Source organism: Hirsutella rhossiliensis (assembly GCF_020360975.1).
Source record: "Hirsutella rhossiliensis strain HR02 chromosome Unknown scaffold00013, whole genome shotgun sequence".
Classification (NCBI taxonomy): Eukaryota; Fungi; Ascomycota; class Sordariomycetes; order Hypocreales; family Ophiocordycipitaceae; genus Hirsutella; species Hirsutella rhossiliensis.
In genome coordinates this window covers 1,171,429-1,192,653 of record NW_025408679.1, presented here as the reverse complement: position 1 = coordinate 1,192,653, position 21,225 = coordinate 1,171,429, and the positions used below count along the sequence as shown (strand labels likewise).

Genomic DNA, 21,225 nt, shown 5'->3' with positions numbered 1-21,225 from the left:
TTACCTAGGACGCCTATATCGATAAGGTCGCTTATAAATTCCTCCCTAAATCCCTCGATAAGAAGCTTCCCTCTATGCCTATAATAGATAAAGAGCTTTTACTTAATCCGTCCTTTTAAGCTAGGGAGTAAGAGAAACACTAATATTAATAGAAGGTAGGCTCCCTGCTTTTTTTAGCTATTTCTACTAGACCGGATATCTCTTTTACGGTCTCCTAGCTAGCTAGGCATAACTAGAATCCTAGCCCTAGGCTTTAAGAAGTAGCAGACAAAGCTATCCTTTATCTTTATTTAACGAGATTATATAGTCTGCGCCTAGGAGGGCAGGGAAGGAAATAAGCTACCGAAATCTTCCTTTATTCGAGCGATTCGTCCTTTACGGATAATTCCTTAGATAGAAAGAGCTTATAGGGGTATATTATATCCCTTTTTAGAGGAACTATTGCTTAGAAAGCTTCGAAGTAGGCTACTATTATAACTTCTAGTACTAAGGTAGAGCTACTAGCTCTTTTAGAAGCGATAAAAGAAGCGATTTTCCTTAGCCGGCTACTAATATCTCTATAACTATAAATCCCGACCCCGTTAGCTATAGAATACGATAATATATAGACTATACGAATTCTTATAGAAAATAGTAAGTTATCGACCTAGCTACGGTATATTAATATCTACTAGCATTAGTTACGCTAAGAGGTCTAAAGGGGACTTATTTCCGTCCGTTAGGTTCTAATAGCATCGATAAAAGCCGACGGTCTTACGAAGCCCCTACTAAAGCAGAAGCTAGCTGTCTTTTTATAGTAAATTAGGCTAGAAGACGTTCGAGAAAAGCTGTCCTTAGAAGCCCGCCTTAAGAGTCTACGAGAGGAGCTAATAGCCCGTACGAGAAGGTAACGTCTATAGCCGAAGAAGAAGGAAGAGGTTTTTCCCTTTAGAGGGCCCCCTATTTTAATTGGGTTTTTCCCTTTAAAGAAGGCCCCCTTTCTTATAGGACTTTCCCCTCTTTAGGCCCCTTTTCCTTAAGTAGGTCTAAAAGAGCCTAGGGACCCGAAAGGGCCCCTATATTCCTCGAGTAAAGGGAGAAGTGCAGAGCTAAGAACCTCCTCTATACGCTCACTAGCCCGAAGCCGTATTAGCTATGCCCTTACTATAAGGGCAGGCTATAGCTAAGGGGGTATGTCGCGAAGCGTGGCTTGATTTCGCAGTTCTCGGAGATATCCCTTAGTAAGAGGGACCAAGGAAACTGAAAAACACCCGGTGTGGAAAAAGGAAGAAGGAGCTAAAAAGAGGTGCAGAAAGGAGGGTAGGGGCATAAGTGGCGATGGCTTCCTATAGAGGTGGCGAGAGATAAGACGGATGTGCCGGCAACGGCTAGAAAGGAGGGGAAAAACCGGCAAAAAGCTCGGTAGTTAAAGGGACATTAGTAGCTTCTTTAAGCAGGATCTTCTTTGTTAATTGAGATGCTAGACGGGTATAAAGAGGGGCGTTGGATAGAGGAAAGAAGGAGGATCAAGGCAATATAACGATTACTCCCCTGCCTTTATTGCTGCTCCTATAAGAATCAAATCCCTCTGCCCTGCCTGTCTGACCCCTTACTTCTAATTTCACCTTCGTGCATTTTATATGCACTTCTCGTATCTCTCCTCGCGAGAATAGTAGGAAATTAAAATAGTAGGGAAGTAATAGCGCTGCTTCTTAACCGGCGAGGAGACTAAATTACTATTATAAATAAGGTAGTTAAGGCTATAGTAGGAAATTAAAATAGTAGGAAAGTAATAGCGCTACTTTTTAACCGGTAAGGAGACTAAATTACTATTATAGATAAGGTAGTTAAGGCTATAGCGGGAAATTCTAGGAATAGTAAGGAAGTAATAGCGCTCCTTCTTAACTAGCGGGGAGACTAGATTACTATTATAGACGAGGTAGTTAAGGCTATAGTAGGAAATAAAGATAAAGGCAAGGAAGTAATAGCGCTTATTCTAGACTAGCGAGGAGACTAGATTACTATTATAGACGAGGTAGCGGAGGCCGCGGTAATATATAGTTAGCACGGAGTTCTTAACCTTTTATCTTAGAATAGTCTCGTCTCTATTTAAGAGGAATAGCGTTATATTATAAACTTTTATAACGCCGTAATAGTAGGTAATATTTCCCGTATTAAGCAGCTCCTCTATATAGGAACTATGCTAGATATAAGAAATATTAGGGCATAAACCCCTTTATAGATTACGGCAAGGAATAGACATAATACGGTCGTTAATATTCTAGTATAAAGGATAGATATAGACGTTAACTTAAGGTTAATTACTAGGAGATTACCTCTATTCTAGCTATCTTAGTATAGTATAGAACGAATTATAACTATCCTAATAGACGCTAGTGCGGATCCGCACCTCGTAGATAAGAATAGAGATATAGCAGTTACTATAGTAAGACGGAAAGGGCATAAGAAAGTCGCTAAGATACTTAAACGGTCTAGAGAGCTAGCTTAAATTCGATAGAAGAAGTACTAGTAACTATCGGAGAGACCGATACGAAAAATGCATAGTGTAGGGGTTATAATGTAAGTGTATTATAAAGTGTGTCGATGTGTGTCTGTGTCGCGGGCTATACCTAGTATAGTGGACTACGGTGAAGGAAATAGATAATAAGCATAAAAGGGTTTCCTGCCTTGATGCACGGGGGGTCGACGGACCAGAGCCTGTCCACGTCGAAGATGAGATTCTCTCCCGATTCACATGCCATGACACGGTGAAAGGAGCTCCAGCCGAGGTTTTGATGGGCTATCAGCCGCGGTCTAAGGGACATGTCAAGGGACAACTCGAAACCTTTAGCACTCGCGCGAGAGACCGAGTCCGAGGCCTCGGAGAACTTCATAAGCGTACGGCGCTCCTTATCACGAGGGCCCAAGAGCGCCAGGCGCGATACTACAATAAGGGACGGGAACCAATGTCCTTCTAAGAGGGCGATTGGGTTCTAATCTCCATAAAAACCCTTCCGCTGCGGCGTCCGACTAAGAAGTTAATAGAGAAATATGTCGGGCCCTACCAGATTGAGCAAATCGTCGGAGGGCACAGGCTAGCCTATCGTCTTCGCCTACCATCGACCGTTAAGATCCATAATGTCCTGCCTATCAGCAGTTTGGAACCATACCGCGGCCGGGGTCAGCAGCTAGTTGAGCCTGAGGATCACCCGTTCATGATAGAATCTACGTACGACGTGGAACAAATCCTCGATCATTGCGGACCGAGAAGTCGCCGAAGATATCTAGTGAAGTGGAAAGGCCACGAAGACGAAGAGAACTCCTGGGTGTCCCGAAGTGGCTTCGTCGACAAGGAGTTCCTGGTAGACTACGATCGATCTGTCGGCAAGTGAGCTTAGGAGTTCGGGACGAACTCCTCGGAAGGGAGGGCAACCTGTCACGCGCTTAGAAAAGGAATACCTCCGAGATATCTCGGAGTAGGCCGTTAGGAAACGGAGGATGCTATAATATAAGAAGGGTGCCTATTCTCGGGATTTTATGGGATCTTCAGAGATCAATGAATTGAATGATTGACCCCCCGTTCTTCACTCTCTGTTTAGTTGTGTGTGCGCCTAACAGGTGGATCAAGCCAGAGAACACGGTGAATGTTAATGAAGGGGGGATTATATCGGGCTTTGGTATGCAATTGACTCTCTATAGGCGATATAAGCTAATTCGGTCTCTTTGCTAGGTCTAGATAGTCTGGTGGTTGGCAGTTCGGACCCCAAACGGAAGACTCTTCTCAAGGGACCCCAGTCCCGAAGTTAGACTACTTTTATAGAGGCTATCACCGCCGACGGGCGCGCCTTAACTCTAGGCATCATATTTAAGGGTAAAGACCTTTAGGTATAGTGGTTTAAAGAGGAGTTTCGAAGATTTACGGACTAGCACTATATAACTTTACTAAATAGATAGACGGACAATCATATTGCCGTTGAATGGCTTAAGGAAGTCTATTTGCCTTAGACGCGACCTGACGACGACTCTAAGGCCAGGCTTATTATTCTAGATAGACATAGGAGTTATGCAACGGTTCGTCCTTTGTTTTTATGGCAATAACGCCCTGCTAATTTGACGATAGAATGAGTAGATGGCTGCGTGCTTTCTGAACAATGTCTACTATTGTTATCTCCCATCTCACTATTCTTATGGCCTCTAGCTATTAGACAACGGTGTTTTCAATGCTATAAAGACAGCCTACCGAAAGGAGCTTATTAGACTGGCTTCTTAGACGGATTCTACGCCTATTAATAAGGTTAACTTTTATACGTGCGTATGCCATAGCACGTTAAACGGGAATAACAACAAGAAACATCTTATCCGGTTAGAGAACTACTAGAAATTGGCCAATCTCGCGTTCTAAGGCGTTGGGGCATCCTGAGATCTAAGAAGATAAAGTTACGGAATCCCCGGAATATAGGCCGTTTTTAGACTCTAACGACACCCCGAAATCTAGCCGCTATATTCGTGATCTTGGCAAGAACAGAACACCTACGACTCGGAGGCGATATGCCAAGATAGCGAAAGGCTAGGAAACTCAAGAACAGACACTAGCAGAACATGGTAGTAAAATTGCTAGGCTAGAGGAGGAAGTAGATAGGCTAAAGAGAGGAAGAAAGAGGAGGGCCATCCCTAACCCAAATAGACGCTTTATGTGTCTCGCCGAAGCTTTGGCGGCCGGTGAGATTGTCCCCGAAATTGGGAGTCCAAAGAAAGCCGTTGTGGTGGATCTCGGAGGAGGTGGAGTCGGAGACGGAGACAGCTCCGGGGATTGAGGTCAAGGTATCTGGGCCTCCCCAGCGCACCACGCGACTGGGTCGCGTCATAAAAAGACCACGAACCAATTAGCGCGTTCAATTCTCTTTTAAATGATGTAGCTTTTATATTTTTATCTCTATAGTTTGCTGAAATATAAGCAGTTCAAAAATCGTATTTTTGGTGAGGTTTGTCTCATTTGGCGGAGCAAAAGGGGGGGTAAGGATGGGTAGTTCACTACCGTAAGCAATGTGTGAAGCGGCATTTGATGAAAAGTCACCAAATCCATCTGTCAGCGTCGTTGATTAAATCGCTGCCCAGCGTTTCTTAATGACTGATGTGGTTGCGTCGACCAAGTTCCATGCAGTCTGGGGTCCAGGGCCTGTAGCGAGATGCAAGCCGTCGCGAACGCCAGTTTTAACTCTTGTCATGTCCTTCAAGTCCGCCTCTTCGTCAACCACAGCTCCGGCTTCGGCGAGCACCTCGTGTGTCTTCCATGTGTAAAAGCTGAACTGCGGTTCCAACTTCCCCTGCGCATGCACCATGGGCTCTAGCGCCGGGAGTGCAGCTACTTCCACGCCTTTGACCAACTTCTCGCGCTTCCCATCAATATCAATGTCTAAACATGCCAAGAGCGTGGGACCGTGGCAAAGTGCTATAATGGGGAGCCGATGTTCAACTGCGCGACGCATCATTTGGGCGATGTTGGGTGACGCTTGAATATTAGCGTGCGCAGAATCGGTGACACTCTTCGGGGAGGTGACTGCCACATCCTCATTGAAACCAAGTCCGCCTGCTAGGTAAACGGCTCCAAATTTGCTCGCATCAAATTGATCGGCCCCGACTGCGTTCCCAAGCAAATTGTCAAGGCGGTCTTTGGGCAAGCGGAGAGGATCCAAGCGAAGGGGGGCTCCAAGACCAACGCCTGGAAGACCTAAGGCAACCGCAACAGCCTCTGTCGGTGGCTCACGGACTAGCATGCTATCACGCTGAATTGCGACCGGCCGTCCAAAAGGGGTAAAGACGCGCACCGTGTAACCTTTGTCGAGAACTCCGAGCGCCCAGTCGACAAGCTCCTGCCACTGTGCGCCGTGCGAGCTTGCAATAACCGCAATATTTTTTTGCCTTGGTGTTTCGAGTTCGACCGTCACCTTAGGTAGACAGCGCTCTATCTCCCTTAGAGCCTCATCGAAGTCCACGTCAGAGGCCTTCGACCAAGCCTTAACACGGAGGCGTCGCTCATAGGAATCGACGTTCTTGTTGCCAGGATATTTGCGGGCGGGCGAGTCCCACAAGCCAATGCGTGGAAGACAGCTATAATACTCTATCCGATCATGTAGAGTCAAAGACCTGTTCTTCGCTTTTTTAAGAAGTTGTCCGATATAAGCGACCTCGTTTTGGATTTCAGATTTGTTTAAAATGCCCAGCAACTCGCTGAGAATAGCAGGATCGATTCGAAGGGGGGCAAACTCTTGGTATACATCAAAGTTACGGAGGTGGTGTTCCGGGTCAACGTAGTAGCGATTTACGTAGGCCGTGCGAACCTGACGCAACTCCTTAGACGACAAACCACCAACTAGCTTCTCAAGAGTATCAATTTTGGACCTATCTTTCGGATCCTGGGTTCGCCCGATGGTAATCTCGTGCAGAGCCTCGATATTGATGGGAACATTCGACATCCTATAGAATGTTTGTTAAGAAGATAATGGGCAAAGTAGAACGTTAAGTGAAAGCAAAATTGAGGTAAAACAGGTTTAGATGTTTAAAAACTTCTTGTAAAATATACTGTTAGACGACAACTATTAGTACTCGTAGACGTGTGTTTTAGTCTAGCTGCTGAAAAAGGACGTTTCTTACTACCTATTATAAGTGCGCCTACTGCTTAGAAATACGTGATTTATCAATAAGGTTAACATGCAATTTGACTCTGCACAGGCCGCTGCAGCGGGCCCTTCCAGTTTAGCTCTCTGCACAGGCCCCTACTGCGGGTCCTTCTAATTTAGCTCTGCAGCCAGATTTTGACACTATCTAGTCAGCAAACCGTTCTTGTCACGCGCCAAGGCACAAAAAGGGGTGCGCTGACGAGGGCAGCGGTGTGAGAAGCAGAAAAGGGGCCACGCACCAAGGAGTGCGGCCACAGACGCTGGGAACGGTCGCTGAAAGGGGTAAGACGCCGAGGAAGTCTCATTACGGAAGCGGGCAACAGGCGCCCACCGGATTTGTATGTTAGATAGAAGCTTTCGTCGCAGCCGGTACATAAGGTCCGGGCTAGCCTCTTCCTTCACAGGGGGGGCAGAGCAATTTTTAATCCACTTTTGAGACCCTATGCATTAAGGCCGCGCTGTGCGACAGCTCTGACTAACTATTTTAACTTTAAAATGGAGAAGTGTGGGTGGTCAAGGCGCAGCGCCGATACTGCATAAGTAGGTGCGGCTACTTGTCGGAACTGACGGGTAGAAACACATGTCGGATCACGTGCATCATCACGTGCAGACACCGGGCAAATCCGGCAGCCAATTTCCCCCTTAGGGACGAGGCCTCCTTGGAGGCCTCAAGAAAAAAAAGAACACACAATCATCACAATCAATACAACCTCTTTTGCAGCTGCACACAAGCTGCTGCATTAAACCTTGATCCATCGTGCATACCTACCTATTTCCTCATTAGGCCCGAGCCGCAGAACCACCGTTCTGACACTACTAAACGCCGTGAGGAATGAAAACTGGAGTTAGGCGGGGGTTGCAGGGCAGCAGACATCAACGCGCCCGCTAGGGCCGGAAATGCCGTGCCTAGCGCTACCACCCACTATGTTCGCCCCCTAAGCTACCCCTAAGGCGGCCCGCCGAGGGCCCCGCCTGTCGGAAAAACGCGGTTGTCAGATATATGTGTCAATGGCAGGGCACCTGTTGGAGCGCGTTCCACTTTTGCCTGCATGGCGCAATGGTCTTCGCAACAGTTATGAGCCCGGGAGGGGATGGCACACCACCCCTGCAACTTCCGGTGACTGCGCGTTGCGGGGTAATACCCGTAGATAGCCGTGTACCCCTCCTTCTCTTGGATTTCCCTAGGTTATGGGCGCGGTGCTTAGTGTTCGACTCCCGGGTCTTGGGCTACTAAGGTCCAGGAATCCCGGCGGAGCCGCGATCCCTGAGAGGGTGTGTCGGAAAAACGCGGTTGTCAGATATATGTGTCAATGGCAGCGCACCTGTCGGAGCGCGTTCCACTTTGCCTGCGTGGCGCAATGGTCTTCGCGACACCGCCAACGGGTAAAATGTGAAATAAACGGACTCCATGGTTTAGTATTTAAATATATATTATTGTGGGAATTGTACCCATTAAATTCTATGCATCTACCTTTTACCTCAGCAGAGCTCAGGCCATCCTGGTCGTGACTACGCCACCGGAGCGGACTATACCTAATCGGTAAGTCACATGCGATCCTCGACCAAATAGCTTACCTCAGCAAGCTCAGGCCATTAGTGTCATGCCTTAGGCATCGAACCAGGCTATACCTAATCGGTACGGTCCTCGACCAAATGGCCTGAGGATTCTGTCATGGATTTTTGGCCTGAGTCTATCGAGAAGAAGGTCCGAACGAGTTGAGGTCTCTAGGTCTCTCTAGGTAATACAGCTTGAAACCAGGTAAGAAGGGAAGTCTGCAGACTGTTCTTTCTTCTTCCTAGACCACTGAGGGGTCCGGAGGATCTCCTATTCGAACGGGGACCTTTTAAGGAGTCCGGCATAACTAAAATACTGCGCCACACCTTGCACTTTAGTCTTTAGGGCTATAGTGCAAGGCGTACAATCAGCCGAAGGCTGCGAGTCTAGCTACTAGTTAAGCAGTCACCGAACAATTAGTTTAATCCGGTCTAAAAGTCACGGCAGGATAGATCCGTCACGATTATCTCCGGTAATGCTCTACGACTTATAAACTATAATAGTATAGCATACGATTAGGGGAAACTATATACGAGGGTAGAGCGTAGGCCCGACGAGGAAGTCCTTATCTACCGGCCGAATTTAGATAATCTTCCTACTATTTACGGTAGTTAGGAATACCGGCCCCAGGTACTTATTAAACTCTATTATAATTACATAGGGAGGGTCTTAAATAGGGTTAGCTCTAGGCGCCTAGGCGATATTATATACTATAACGTTACTACGTGCGTCGTTATAGAGGCCGACTAGCTACTAAAGGTTAGACGTTAGTATTAAACGGGCGCTAATATATACGGGAATCTATTTCGTAAGGTTGCCTGCCTTATCGTTAGGAGCAATAGTAGCGCTAGAGCTAACGATCTTAGCTATTACCTAGGATAATAGGCCGGCCTAGGCGGTCGGTAGTAGTTATATTTATTTACCCTATCTTTTATAGCGTATACTTATAGGGAATTAACGAACTTAGTAAGCTCCTAATTATCTAGCTTCGCCTATATATAGCTAGAGAGGAGCTTTTAGGACTCCTAGGATAGATAGTATAGTCGCCTTAGTAGATACCTTCTTTAGTAGCCTCCTATTACGACTACGGTTAGCGGGCCGTAGGAGAGCCGGCCACGTTTACGTGACAAGGCGGCTCGGAATAATAGTTAGGACGAGAAGTTACTTAGGCTTAGCTTACCTAGAGCGTACGTAAGCTAAGTAAGCCTTATATAGATAGATCACTACTTAGGAGCATAGCTTACGAGTAAGCTATAGTAAGCTACGAAGGGGATCACGGCTAGGACCGTGATCTAAGGACAGATAGCTTTTAATATAGATCTTTATTATAATTCTATCTCTAATTTTAATTACCTAGTTATAGTCTATAGTCTACGACCTCCGACTTATTACTAACGTAATATACTTATTATTGCTTAGACTACGCCCTATTATATCTACTAATATAAACCCCTCGATAGGTTTATCCCTTAGGAATAATACCGGTCGTTATATATTAAAAGCTCTTATTTAGTATAATACCGCGTTACTCTAAGTAATATTATAACTATTAATATACCTATATAGTAAGCTAGATTAACTAACTCTAGAGCTACTATATCGCCTTAAGATATAATATATAAGATTATTACCCTTTAATATAAGGTATAGTTACTTAAGAATAAAGGAGGTAACGGATAAGTTAAGGACCTTAGAGAAGTAGTTAAACTAAAATAGCTAGGACTATTCGATAGTACTTATAGCACGCTTCGAGACTTTCTTACCTAACTTAAGGCCTACTACCGGTTTTACCCTACTAAACTCTTAGACCTAGTCGAAAAGGTACTCTACGTAGGAAATTATTTATTTAGAACGGTACTCGCTTAGTTTAGACCTATTATAAGGGATTTTCTTAATAACTAACTAGCGCGACGAGATAACGAGATAGATAAAGTCTTTATTAGTTTCTAAGGGTTCGAAGAAGCTATTATAAAGGTATTTAAAATAACTAATAAAGAATAAGAAGCTAAATAGAAACTTCGAGAACTCTAATAAAGGATCTTAGTATCGGATTATACTATAAAGTTCTATTAAGTTACCTTAAAGCTTAATTAAGACGATAAACCTCTTATATTACGATTCTACGATAGGCTTAAAGAAGAAGTTAAGGACGAGCTCTATAAGGAAAATCGACATAATAACCTCTTAGACTATATTACTATAGTAGTATAAATTAATAATAGATAGTACGCGCGACGCTAAGAAAAGAAGTAAGGAAGAGGAAACTAAAACCCTTCTTATAAGAATAACTTTAACTAACGCGCTAACTATAAAAAGAAACGTAAAACTCTTATTACCTACGCCTATATAACTAACCTAGGTAAGATAGATCTAAATATAATATAGAAAAGTAAAGGAAAGTATTTTAACTATAGGAAACTTAGATATTACTTTAAAGAATATAGATAACCTTATAAGGAGAAGAAAACCTACTAAGTACTAGCCCTAGAAAGTAAGAAATACCTAAACGCTACTAATAGATAGGAACTAAAGTATAAACTCCTTAGTTAGACTATATACTATAACGACGAATATATAGTATACTTAAGCGATAAGAACGGTACTAGATAGTTCTTAAAGCTATTAAAGAAGACCCTTATAATAATATAATAAAGGGGTCTTAAAATATAGAAATAAGTTAAATTTATAGAACTAGAATACCCCTATCTTAAAGGAGTCTCTTAAGACTAGATTAGGAAGAATAGTAAACGATTCTAAGAAGATATACGAAATAAAAATCGATAATAACGATAGGTAGTCTATAAATAATATAATAAAAAAGATATAGATATAGCCCTTATACTTACGAAACTTAGATAATAACCTAAGGAGGAATAATAAAGTATCGACGATATAAGCTCTAAAGAATAAGAAATACCTAGAGAAATAGAAGACGAGAACGAACTTATATTACTACCCCTACTACTAAGGGAAAATACTATAATTAAAGAATACGCTTTATACTTTAAAGAATTTAAAGAAATACTTAAAATTAAAACCTAATAAATACCTTAAATTCTTATAGAAAACTAATAAGCTATACTAATTCGATATTAACTAGCACTATATAAAGGAGACTACGCTATAGCTATTACTATAGTTAATACCTTTATAGCTCTATAATAAGAATAGTAACTATAAAGAGAATTTAAAGATAATCTATAAATACTACTTACTTATAAGTACTATAAGTATATTTTATAGATATTATACGTCTACCTAGATTATATAATATACTTTTAGATAAAGGCATAATATAACGCCTTCTTAGTTAGGTTTAAGGGATAAGTACTTTCGAAACCCTACTTAAGTATAGAACTAAACTACTAGAAAATCGATTAACGCTACTTAAACGACTAAGTTATATTATTAGAACCTAATTATAGCACGCTACTTAAATACCGCGATAATTACGGTTTATTAACGAGATATCTTTTAAAGATATATAAAATCTATAAATATACTAAAATAAAGGAATAGTATAGCGCTACTCGCTTTAAGGTATCTAAACTATTAATCTTTTAAAGACTTATATAATAAATTAAATATAATAAAGAAGATTATAATAAATATATATACCCGAACTATAAAGTTTATAAATATAAAAAAGCATAAGTATAGTATAAACGATATAACGGTATACTAAAATATTATTAGTAATATATATAAAGGCTATAAGCTATATTTAACTAAGGAAAAATCGATATAAAAATACTATATAAAAAATAGAAAGATATAAAATAAAAACTTAACCTTTAGTACGAAAACGAATAGAATTATAAAGTATAGTATATAATTAACTATAAAGTAGTATAATATAAATAATATAGCGTCGAGAAATAAGAAATCTTTAATTAGCTATAAGAAATTAGTCTCTTAAGCCCCGATATAATACTACGCGACGAAAATATAAAGAAACGATATTAATAATAAATTAAAGAAGAATACCTAAATAAAATAAATAAGGACTAAGTAAAAAATAAGGTACGCTATTTATAAAAGGGCTATAGACTAGTATAATACGATAAGATCTAAGGACCCTATATATAGTAACGGTAAGCTATAGCGACTAAATAGTATTAGATATTTAAATCGCGGGATATTATATATATATACTTTTAAACTATAGCACGATAGGTAATTATATTTTACCTAAAGTCGTTAATTATTACCGACTTATATAGAGATATAAAATAGATCTATATAAACTTATAAATATTAAAGGAGAGGCCTTTAACTATAATAACGGAATTATTAATATAGAGATTAATTACCTTAATATTAATATCTAGGGCTATAATAAATAAGTTAACTTCGATATTATAGATATTAAAGAATATACCCTTATATTAAGACTTCTATAGCTATAGGAGAGCAACCTACTAATTAACTAGAAAACTAGCTAGCTATATTAGAATAAAGATATAAGTTTCTAGGACTAGTAGATTTAAAAGAAAGTAAAATTTTATAATAATTTAGCTACTAAATAAGATAAAAGGGATAACCGTTTAAGTAAATTATTATAGGCTTTAGCGATATAAACGAAAATAGTAACTAAACTAGTAAATATAATAAAATCGACTAATAAGACCTATATACTAACTAATATAGCTATATAACCTAGTATCTAATATAAATAGAATAAAGGATATAATATAAAGATCTAAAGAGTTATTACTACTTTAAGGAAAGACCTTAAATAAATTAATAAAGAGCTTAAGTTAAGAGAAACTAGCTCTTAAAAGAAAGAATAAAGCCTATAAGATAGAATAAAGAATATCCTATAAGAATACTAGAAATATAATAAACTCTTTAAGAAAGAACTTAAGATAGGGTTACTTAAATATAGCTAATAGGACCACGAAATTTATCTTAAAGATAAAATAACGCCGACGTTCTATAAGATCTATAACTTAAACGAAAAGTAATTATAAACGCTACGCGACTACCTTAACGAGAATTAATAAAAGGGATATATATAAACGTTAATATCTAAAGTAAGCTACCTAGTTATATTTATTCTAAAGAAAAATAGAAAGCTATAACTAGTTATCGACTATAAACGCTTAAACGATATTATAATAAAGGACTAAATACTATTACCGCTTATATCGGAACTATAAGATCGACTATATAGTAAAAAATAGTTTATAGCCCTCGATCTTAAAGGCGCTTATAACTTAATACGTATAAAAAAAGGGTATAAATAGATAATAGCCTTTAAAACGAAATTCGGACTATTTAAATATCTAGTAATACTATTTAGACTTATAAATATACTAGCTAACTTTTAATAGATAATTAATAATATCCTATATAAATACTTAAATATCTTTATAGTAGTATACCTAGATAATATCTTAATCTTCTTAGATACCTTAGAAGAATATAAGGAATATATCTATAAGGTACTCCGCGTACTTTAGAATATAAAGTTATTAGTTAAACTAAAGAAAAGTAAGTTCTATATATAGGAAGTAGACTTCCTTAAATATACGATCTTATTAAGAGAGATATAAATATAATAAGATAAAATTAACTTAGTTAAAGAATAGCTAACGCTAAAGAACGTTAAGGATATATAAAGTTTCCTAGGATTTATAAATTACTACTAACGATTTATTAAAGATTTCGGAAAGATTATAGTACTACTATATAACTTAATAAAAAAGGAAAAAGAATTTATATAGGACGATAAAGCTAATAAAGCTTTCGAATATATTAAGACTATAATTATATAAGAACTAGTCTTAATTACCTTCGATCTAAAATAATAAATCGAACTTAAAACTAATATATTAGACTTTACTTTAAGAGTATAAATCGGATAGAAAGATAATAAAGGAAGACTATAACTAATTATATTCTACTTAAAAAAGCTATATAGCGTAGAACTTAATTACCCTATCTACGATAAAGAATTCCTTATAATTATTTAAGCCTTTAAAGAATTTTAATACTACCTTCTTAAAAGTAAATATAAAGTTAAGGTCTATATAAATTATAAGAATATCTTATACTTTATAATAATATAATAGTTAAACGGATAATAGATTTAATAGGCCGAATATTTATTAGAATTCGACTATAAAATAATCTATAAAAAAGGAATAGAAAACGGTCGAGCTAATACCCTTAGTCGACGAAGTAACTATAATATAGGAGTACTTATAGTAAAAGGATAGCTCCTAGAAATTAACGAAAACGGGAACTACTAGTAACGATAGCTAAATATAATATTTAAAGTATAACTTAATAACTTAACTTATTAAAAGATCCTAAAATAGATAAAAGAATATAAAGCACTAAATAAATACGATATAAGATATTTAGAAGTTTTAATATATAAAAATAAAATCTAAATACTACTAGAATTATAAGATAAAGTTATATAAGATATATACGAATATTTAATATATAAATACTAAGGAATCTAAAGAATAATAAAACGGATTAAACGATAATATAACTTCCTATAGCTTAAAGAAGTAGTATAATAAGTTATTAAAGAATATAAACTTTACGTATAAAGTAAAGCTAAACGATATAAACTATATAGAGAATTATAACCGCTACTAGTACTAGAAAAACTATAGGATTTAATAGCTTTCGACTATATTATAAAGCTACTACTATTAAAAGAACCTATAACTAACGTTAAGTATAATAGTATATTCGTTATTACTAATAGACTAATAAAGTATAGATACTTCTTACTATATAAAGAAATAAGTAATATAAAAGAGCTAGTATATATATTCCTACGAATAATTATTAGTAATTATAGACTACTAAATAAGATTATCTTTAATAGAGGAAGTATATTTATAGCTAAGTTTTAGTAAGCTCTTATAGTATAATTAAGGACGAAATATAAGCTTAGTATAGCTTATTACCTATAAATAGATAGATAAATAGAACGACTTAACTAAACGCTTAAATAATATTTATAATACTATATTAGCTATAAATAAAACGATTAAGTTAAATAGCTACTAATAGCGTAACTAGCTTATAATAGCTTAGTTACGGAAATAACTAAGCTCTTACTAGTATACGCTAATTATAGATATAACCTAGAAGTATTTAAGGTTACTTAATAAGGACTATAAGTAGAACGAGCGATACTATAAGTAGATTAGCTATAAAAATTATATAAAGAAATATAATAAGAACTTTAATTTATTAGAGAACGAATATCTACTTACTATAATCGGAAAAGATTATAGGGACTAATCTTTTAAGAGGGAGATATAGTCTACCTTATTTAATAAAATATTAAAATAAAATAACTAAGTAATAAATTAGATTTTAAGAAACTTAGACTATTTAAGGTTAAGAAAATTATTTTAAAAGTTAACTATAAACTTTCGCTATTAATAATAATATAGATATACCTAATATTTTATATCTTATTATTAAAACTAGTACTACGAAACGCTAAACTATAGGAAAAAATCGAAGTTAACGATAATTAGGAATATAAAGCTAAATAAATACTAAATATAAGAAAATAAGGTTAGTAATAAGAATACCTTATTAAGTAAAAGGGATATAAACTAAAAGAAAATACCTAGGAACTACTTAAGCACTTAACCTACTATAGTTCTCTACTTTAATAGTTCTACTAGTAAAATCTACCCTAGGTATTATAAAATTATATAACGAACTAATAGCATTCTAATTAATTATATTAAATCTACCTATAGACTAAATATCGACCACCGCTTTAGATTCTTAGCGCTTAGCCTCGTTAAGGTTATCTAAAGAATAAAGGCCCTAACGGACTATCTTAGTACCCTTTATCTTTAGCTAGCGCTTTTAATAGTAAAGCCGCGCTAAATAAGCTAAGGCTTTATTTAGGTCGGCTTAAGCTTTTAATATTCGCTCCTTTATAATTTCTTCTTCTTTATCTAATTAATCGGACTCTAGATTTATTTAGGATACTAGGATATATATTAGCTATAAATAATAGGTAGGATAACGAAGTTACCTATAAGAGCTAATCGCTATACCCGACGTATTATAGGAACGACCCTACTATATATATTTAGTATACTTAGAAGATTTCTCTAGTATTTTATAGCGGAAGCCGCGCGACGAATAAAAAGAATATAGTATAACGTCGAAACTAAGACGATTAATAGACTTAGCTAAACGAATACGCTCGAGGGTCTTATAAGAACGATCTTTCGATACGCGACTAGATATACTATTAGTAGTATATCCTAAGGGATAGAAAGAACGAACGGGGAATATATATACGCGCGATAAGGATATATTTATATATAGCGGCTAAAGTAGTAGTAGGTCTTACGGATAAGACTAAAAGGAGGGGAGATATTATATTATAACTATAGTTAGCGGGCTATAGGAGAGCTAGCTACGTTTACGTAATAAGGCGGCTCGGAATAATAGTTAGGACGAGAAGTTACTTAGGCTTAGCTTACCTAGAGCGTATATAAGCTAAGTAAGCCTTATATAGATAGATTACTACTTAGGAGCATAGCTTATAAGTAAGCTATAGTAAGCTATAAAGGGGATTATAGCTAAGACCGTAATCTAAGGATAGTCTCTATAGGTATATATAGCTACCTACTTTTACTTCTTTAAATAGATAGCTCGATAGCTTTTAATATAGATCTTTATTACGATTCTATCTCTAATTCTAACTACCTAGTTATAGTCTATAGTCTATAACCTCCGACTTATTACTAATGTAATATACTTATTATTACTTAGACTACGCCCTATTATATCTGCTAATATAAACCCCTTAATAGGTTTATCCCTTAGGAATAATACCGGTCGTTATACCTCTAAACCTTAAAAGTTACTTAGCTAAGATATTATATACGTTAGTAATATAGTTTCCCTTATATAGCGTCCTAAACGATAGTCGCGCTAAATAGTAACGATCTTAACCCTTACCCTAGCTATAAAAGGGCTATCTTATAAGTCTTTCCCTATTAAATAGGTTATTTACTATATAGGAGGTAAGGGTGCTATTATTTAAAAGAGCCCTAAGCTTTATTAGGTTAGCGATAATAGTATCTCTAGCTATATACGCGGTTAGCTAATCGAGGATTTAAATAATATCCTCGCTATATAATATTACTATACCCTCTCTAACTATCTAATAATATAGGCTAGGTTCTAGATATATTATTTAGAGGTAATAAACTAGTATCTTCTTCTTTTCTCTTTAAAGTAGGACGAACTATTATTTAAGGAAGGGCCGATAGCGAGGTTCTTTAATATTTAGATCGTATACTTAGATCTAGAACGCTTTACTTAGTTAGCGGTAAATATCTTATAGTATAAGAGACGTAGCCGATATAAGAGTTATACTAGTTACGGTAATCTAAGTAGTTTTTAGTATTACTAGTAGATTTTCGTTTATATATAAAGTCGTCGTCGGTTTCTTCTCGCTATAGCGGGCATAGATAATAAAAGTTAAATAATCTTAAACTTATAAATAAGTAGACCTAGAACTTATTTTATTATAAAAGATATAAAGAGGTATTACGTAAATAAAGTTCTTATATAAAGTAAAATAAAATAACTTAGGGGCTACTCTATAACTTAGGGGCTACTAGATAATTAAGCTCTACTTTTTAAGTAGCGTTATCTAGTTACGCTTTATTTTATATTCGATAATATAAAATCTAAACTAATTAGATCTAGAAAAACTTATAATCCCTATCTAAACTAAACCCTTATATTAGGAAAACTTATCTAATTAATATTAAGTTAGCTTATAGCTAAATTACTAGCTTAGGGACCTTAAGAGACTAAACTATTTATTTAATAGCTAGAAGAGCTATTTAATTAGGGAGATAAAGCTAATATTACTAACGTAGATAACTTATATAGCCTTTAGTAAGTAGTAAGAAGTGCCCTCTTTTTAATAGAATATAGCTTATACTATACCTAAAAACGGGATATTAACTTAGGAGAAGCTTAGAGGGATATAAAAGGGGCTATTTAGACGGGAAAAGGGTAACTAGGAGCAGAGCAATTATTATATAAATTAAACGGACTATTAGATTATTTAAGAATATACTACGAAAAGTCTATCTATTTACTTTTATGCCTACTTTTAATCTCTCCTTCGCGAGAGCTTTATAGCCGCGCTTTAAGGTAGTAATTACGTTAGCGTAACTAGTTCTTAGAGAGTAAACGGAGTACTTAACTGCCTAGGTAAAATAGTAAGAGCTTAAGGGATTTACCGGTAGTTTGCCGGATTCTATAACCCGCCGGACTTATACGCCGCTATAAGCTCTATATTAATCTATAATAACTCTATAGTAATAGGGCTCGATTTTCCTAAATTTAAAATATAACGAAAATGTAATTATAATATATATATTATCTTATTTTATAGTCCTTAAGCTACTATAGTCGCTTACTATTCCGCTGCGAGCGTCCTAAGCTCCGATATACTACTACTATCTCCCGATTACTCTTAATAGCTAGAGAAGGTCGTTAAGCACGAGCTATCTAGTCTAGCGGAATCCTTACCTTCTTTACTAACCCGTCCTTTAGCTAATCTAGCGGCTGCGATATTACCGGAAGCTCTAGGGTTAGTAGAAGAGCGATAACTATTTCGTTTAAAGTCCCTAAACTCTTCTCTCGAGCTTTAAAAGGCACCCGCTAGGGCCGCGGCTTCTATTACGTACTTTCCCGGCTTAGACCTTTAAGATCGTCTCGAAGTTATCGACTAGCCGCTTTCTCTTACTTCTTCGCTTCTTTTTCCTATAATTTTCGCTCCTTTTTCTCCTCTCGCTACTTCTTTCTTTTTAACGCTTACTCTTTTTACTCCTCTGCTTTTTTCTATTACTAAACCCTTTAGAATTCCCTTTAGATTACTTCCTCTTTCTTCTAGACCTCTATTACCGCTTTCTTTACTTAAGCTTAAGCTACTTTTTATAGGCTAAAGACCTAAGTAGAGTTAGGATCTATATAGTTAAAGAGATAATCTTTTAGAGCTATACTACGCTGCCTACGCTATTTCTTATAAATTATAGTCTTACGGAGTCCCTTATTCTTATATCTAAGTAGCTTAACCTTAGATTAAAGGCTTTTAAGAGTGCTCTTTAGCTTCTAAGTACTAACTTTAGTATTAGCGGTAGATTTATTAACTACTTTATCGATAAGCTATCGTAATTCTTAAGCGGTAGGTTGCTATAATACTAGGGAGTCTTCCGAATCGCTGCTTATATCGGAATCGTTATATTCCTTCTTTATAATCTATAATAAGTATAAGAAGGTATAAGTAATAAGCGTAGAATCGGGTAATCGATAACGTAAGCGGAAAGATCGGTCGAAGGAGTATAGGGTAGGAATTCGTCCGGAATTTATAACGAGTATATAAGGGGCTAAATAATATATTAAAAGAATATCGTTGCAAAGGATGCTTATAAACTTACTTATTCTATCTACTACTCCTAGGGAAATCCTTTGTCTTTTATAGACTATTGCTCGCCTACTAGTAGACTAATTAGTTAGCTTTCTAGTATATTCTATAGTGCTTAAAAAGCTCTATCTATAGTATATCTTCTTAACTTAGTAGGTGGTCTGATTATAGCGTGATGGTTAACGTAAGACTATAGGTTCTAGCGTAAGTAGTAGATTTAACTAGAATATTCTATGCCCTACCTATTCTCATATCGCGGATATCTTCGGAACCGCTAGGCTAAAATAGGTAATAGGGTGTCCGTTCTACTCGTAATTAACTTATGTATTTTATATATATTTTTGTTTATAAGGATAGGCTTATCCTAACCCGCTTTTCCTAGAGGAAGGTATAGATGTTTAGTAGAGGTCTTTATCTTTTAATAGTTATTCCCTTAGACTATATTATAGAGCCTCTTTTTACTAGCTTATTCTATAAAGCCTCCCTATGCCTATTATTTCTTTATAATAGTAAAATAGGAATATAAGGGTATATTCTTATAATAAGATAACTTCGGAGTCTAAAAGTAAGAGGCCGGTCTATTTCTACCCGCTTATAATATTCTCTAAGGAGAAGGACGCCTTTAATACGTTCTAAAACAAGGTCTAGAATTCGCGTTTAGATAGCCTAATAAGTCCTTATATTTTTACTATCTACTAGATAAGCTAATTTATATATACCGTCGATAAGGGACTCGTTATAGCTCGGTCTTATCCCTATAAATAACCTTTACTTATTCTACGTTTCGAGAGTTCCTTACTACTACCGCGTATCTCTAAGTCGCCTAGCCTTCCTTTATCTTAACCTTACTTTTAATAACCTATTAGATCGAGCCTATTTACGCTTAGCCTCTATCTTATTCCTCTACTTATAAAGTATTAATTATATAGAAAAGCTCGTTTATAGTAGATGCCGTAGTACTACTAGACGAAAGCGATCGGACGGTATTACGTTATAGTAATAGCGATAAACGTATAACCTTAGCAAACGTACTAAGCGGGGTAACCGCTAAGCCTACGATAGTAGCTTTAAGTTATTATTAGATATACTTAAGTTAGTCTCTCGTTTACTACTTAATATCTTCTTAATAAAAGCTAAGTTCCTAATTAGTCTTCTCTTACTTCTTTACTTCTTCTTTTTATTTTCGGATTATATAAGGGAATATATATCACGGTATAATTAGTTAGGTAGTAGAGATAGCTAGAGGTACTACGCTATATATATTATATTCTCCTTATTATAATACTAAAGCTTATAAGAAGAGTGATTTTTCCTCTTTAGTCGGAGTAGCGAGAGGTCTATAATATATAAGCGGGGTAGGTATAATTCCCTACTAATACCCTACCGATATATTAGTACTACGTACCTAAGTACTTTATTAGCCTATACCTCTTAGTAGCGCTCTTATAATTATCTCCCCTCCTATATAAATATCTCGGCTATATCTTTAATATATATTACTTTCGCTATACTACGTATATTTAGTTAGGAAGAGAGGTAGTTTTAGTTATATATCG

General features: G+C 36.6%; 2 protein-coding genes across 2 annotated transcripts; one reads left to right on the top strand and one right to left on the bottom strand.

Moving 5' to 3' along the window:
* Positions 1-2,802: 2,802 nt before the first annotated feature.
* On the top strand, positions 2,803-3,371 carry HRG_09671 (chromo (CHRromatin organization MOdifier) domain-containing protein; the record flags this gene model as incomplete). The annotated part of the gene is made up of 2 exons (XM_044868142.1): positions 2,803-2,877; positions 3,027-3,371. The coding sequence occupies 2 exons, from the start codon at positions 2,803-2,805 to the stop codon at positions 3,369-3,371; spliced, it is 420 nt and encodes a 139-aa protein (XP_044716723.1).
* A 1,707-nt stretch (positions 3,372-5,078) lies between these two features.
* HRG_09670 (uncharacterized protein) lies at positions 5,079-6,452 on the bottom strand (the record flags this gene model as incomplete). Its single annotated transcript, XM_044868141.1, has 1 exon — positions 5,079-6,452. One exon carries the CDS (start codon positions 6,450-6,452, stop codon positions 5,079-5,081), a length of 1,374 nt encoding a protein of 457 aa, XP_044716722.1.
* Between the last annotated feature and the right edge of the window lie 14,773 nt (positions 6,453-21,225).